We start from the raw sequence: 4,009 nt of genomic DNA on the forward strand, positions 1-4,009 counted from the left end.
CAGAAATACATGATCTACAATTACTGCACGGATGCTAAAAGGTTCTCTCAAGGCTTTTCTCCTGAATGCAAGCGTTCAAGGTTCTAAGGGATAAAAGTCTATGAATATTGTCTGTAAAATTCTCTTGTTCTTCTTTTCTATTCTTTAATTTTTGTTCTGGGATATCGGGAGAAAAAGAACATAGTGTAATTATTTGTGTAAGCAATATATTCTTTATTCTTTTTGTAATCTTGAAATCGAAATAACAATGAATCATTTCCCTGCCAAGCCTACGTATTTTTGTCGCCATCATTGCCTTTAGTAATCTCTTTGAACACACACAAAGGTAACTTCATAGCCTGACATACTCAATATAATCCCACAAGTGGGGTATTGGGAGGGTAGGATGTGATCTTACCTCTAACTTTGTTGAATAGAAAGATTGTTTCCGATAAACCCTCAGCTCAAAAGAAATGTAAGGTAACTTCATAGCCATATTTTGGTTAACTATTGAAGGCTGCTAGAAGGAAATGAATGTGAGAAGTTGGAGAGTAAAGATATGAACTCAATTACTCATCTTCTTTCACAAACATATGCTACGACAAAAGGGCAAGCCAACAGCATCTCGCAGTTGCAATTTGATACATCTACTGAAAGCGGAAAAGATGTAATAAAGCAAGGCCCATATCACAGACATTGTAGTCAATTTTGAAAATGATAAAAATGATTTTTCGTAGGGACAAATTTCTTGATCTTTAATTCCTTGTAGGTTTAAATGGTCTAGATTTTACGCCTCGGGCACCTGACACTAGAACGCAATCATTCAGAGGTTGATCCAGAATTTAATTTCTATGGAGTTCACCTTTAAGATTTAGTATTTTATGTGTTATATCTACTGTCTGTTACGTTTTATTGAATTTGGTGGAATAGCTTGAGAGACTCTTATACTTGTTCTGATTTGTTATTCTAGACCCTTTACTTCACGGGGTTTCATTTCATCTAGACCCTCTGTTCAAAACAAGTATTTCAAACACCTCCAACCATTGACTAAATATATGTGACATTAAGTTGCCTGAGTTAGCGAAAGTATGTAAAAAAGTATGAGTGTAAAACGAGTGTAATGGATGATTTTATTAAGGCAAAATGGCTCGATGAATACTCTACTTATATGTTTGTCATCTGAACCCCTCAACTCAATATCTTAAGCCCTTTGATCGTTGACCGAATCTATGTGACATTAAAATTGCTGACTAGGACATGTCGCGTGACTACACGCGTGTATGAGCGAGTGAAAGCAATATATGTATATTAAAATACTATTAAAATTAAAAAAAGACCTTTTTTTCCTCCATCTTTTTTAAATTAAAAATATTTTTAAAAATTAAAAAATAATAATTTAAAAAAATAAAAATAAAAAAGGCCCCTTTCCCTCGTCCAACCACCCCTCACCCCTACCCCACCCCTCCATCCATCACCCCCATCCCACCCCACTATCGTCCAGCATCCCCACCTCCAGTCCCTCTCCCTCGCGTCCAGCACCTCACCCCACCCCTTACCTCTATCCAGCAACCCCCAAACTCCAGCCCCATCCAACAACTCCACCCCACCCCAGCCCCATCCAGCACCTCCTCACCCCAGCACCCCTTCACCTACATCCAGCACCCCATCTCCACACCATCCAGCAACGCCACGCCACCCCAGCCCTGTCCTGCACCAGCCCCCTACAAAAAAAAAAACAAAAAAACTTTCTATTCACTTTTTATTTTATTTTTTAAATATTTCCTCGCAATTCAAATCTTTTCATATTTTTTTTGGATTAAAATTTAAATTTAAAATCTTTCCATATTTTTTAGATTAAAAGTGAAATTTGAATTGAAAGTTAGTGATAGTGGATATTGAAAAATTAGTGAATTTCATGAATAAACTTGAAAAAACTTAAAGTTTTTGTAAATTTGTATTCAAATTTTAAATCGAAAATTCATTATGTTTATATATATGAATTTAATTGTTAAAAATTTAAATTAATTGGAGAAGAATTTTATTTATTTGAAATGAATTTGATGTTTAATTTGTGAGCAAAAATAAAAACATGATTATTTAAATTTTTCTACAATTTATTTTTTAAAAAATTATTGAGCAGACGTGGGGCATGAAATTTAAAGTAATACTAAAAAATGATGTGGAAGCTAATGTGGGACGGTTGTGTTACACACACCGTCAAAGGAGTTTAAAATATTGTTTTTAATGGGTTCAAGGATTGAGATGACAAACGTGTAAGTAGGAGTATCCACATTATAAAACGGACATAATACAAGAGTTCATGAAGCCATTTTATCTTTTATTAATGTGTCCATGTCAAGGCAAGTGTGCAACATATGAAATCAATAGTTCAAATTTTTTACTTCGAACAAGTTCAGATGTCTAGATGAAAGTCCGTAGAGTATAGAATTGAAATGAGCAATCAAAATAAGTACAGAATCTTCAAGTCATTTTGTCTTGAATACTTATTTATAAATTCTTAGCGTTTGAGTAACTGGTAAAGTTGTAATCATATGACCAGGATATTACGGATTCAAGCTTTGTAAATACCCTTTAGCAAAAATGCAAGATAATGTAACATACAATACACTTGTGATGGAGCCTCTGGTAGCTTAGTGCACCAGGCTTTTTCAAATTCTCAGACCGCTTGATTCAAATGAACCTGGTACTGCAAGCGTGGACCCACCCCTCCGAACAACACGATCAAACGAAAAACAAAAAAACAGAAACAATTAACGCGTTAGGTAGAATATATTAATGTCAATCCTTTCAATTGACAGCTATTTAATTGCCCATTATTCAATTCCCCTTCTTCGATCCTTCCTCCTCCCCCGTCAAACTCTACTATATATATTTCTTCCTTCGTGTCTCAATCTAAACACATATTCACCTAACAATTATCCCATTTCATCTTCAAATTAAAGCACCTAAGTACATATTGGTATCCTTGGCTTTCACGAAAATTTCTATAATGTTGTCGCAGCTCTCTATTCTTGCAGTTCTCTTGTTATGTCCTGTGTGGGCTGAGAATTTTTACCAAGATGCGACGGTCACGTTTGGTGACCACCGGGCTCAGATACAAGATGGTGGGCGCGTACTCGCCTTGTCCCTTGACAAAATTTCAGGTTCTGGGTTTCAGTCCAAGAATGAATATTTATTCGGAAGGTTTGACATGCAGCTCAAGTTAGTACCTGAAAATTCTGCTGGCACTGTCACTACTTTCTACGTAAGTAACACTCTTTTATTCTCTTCTTAACTAGTTAATTAGCCAGAAATGTAGTGTAAGACTGTGTACAATAGGCTTTTGTGGTTCGATCCTAATGTGGACCCCAGACATAGCAGAAAGTTTTGAATAGTATTGAAGTAATAATATAAGTTCAACTGAAGAAGTTTTTTCTCGGTGCAATTTGCAGTTGTCTTCTCAAGGAGCAGGACACGACGAAATTGATTTCGAGTTTCTTGGAAATTCATCAGGACAACCTTACACGGTTCACACCAACGTTTACTCTCAGGGTAAAGGCAACAAAGAACAACAATTTCGTCTCTGGTTTGATCCCACCTCGTCGTTCCACACCTACTCTATTGTTTGGAACTCACAACGTATCATGTACGTTACAAATTAAACATCCTTTGAATCTTAAGTCTAAGCAGTTGCTAGAAGTACTTAGCGTTCATGTCTGACATTTTTCTAATTTTCCAGATTTTTGGTGGATGATATCCCAATAAGAGTGTTCAACAACCATGAAGCACTTGGCGTTGCATTCCCAAAGAATCAAGCAATGAGAGTTTACGCGAGTCTATGGAATGCTGATGACTGGGCAACACAAGGAGGGCGGGTGAAGACGGACTGGTCCATGGCTCCATTTACAGCTTCATACCGGAATTTCAATACTAATGCTTGTGTTTGGTCAGCTGCAACGTCTACTTCGTCTTGTGGAGGCTCTAAGACTGACTCAGTGAACAATGTTCAGACATGGCAAACTCAAGAACT

General features: G+C 36.5%; 1 protein-coding gene across 1 annotated transcript; it reads left to right on the forward strand.

Moving 5' to 3' along the window:
• Positions 1 to 2,926: 2,926 nt before the first annotated feature.
• LOC107878490 (xyloglucan endotransglucosylase/hydrolase protein 15-like) lies at positions 2,927 to 4,009 on the forward strand (the record flags this gene model as incomplete). Its single annotated transcript, NM_001325114.1, is given in 3 exon segments — positions 2,927 to 3,244; positions 3,432 to 3,625; positions 3,719 to 4,009. Coding segments are annotated over 3 exon segments (740 nt in total), but the record flags the coding sequence as incomplete, so codon positions are not given.

Source organism: Capsicum annuum, unplaced genomic scaffold (genome assembly GCF_002878395.1).
Source record: "Capsicum annuum cultivar UCD-10X-F1 unplaced genomic scaffold, UCD10Xv1.1 ctg52167, whole genome shotgun sequence".
Taxonomy (NCBI): Eukaryota; Viridiplantae; Streptophyta; class Magnoliopsida; order Solanales; family Solanaceae; genus Capsicum; species Capsicum annuum.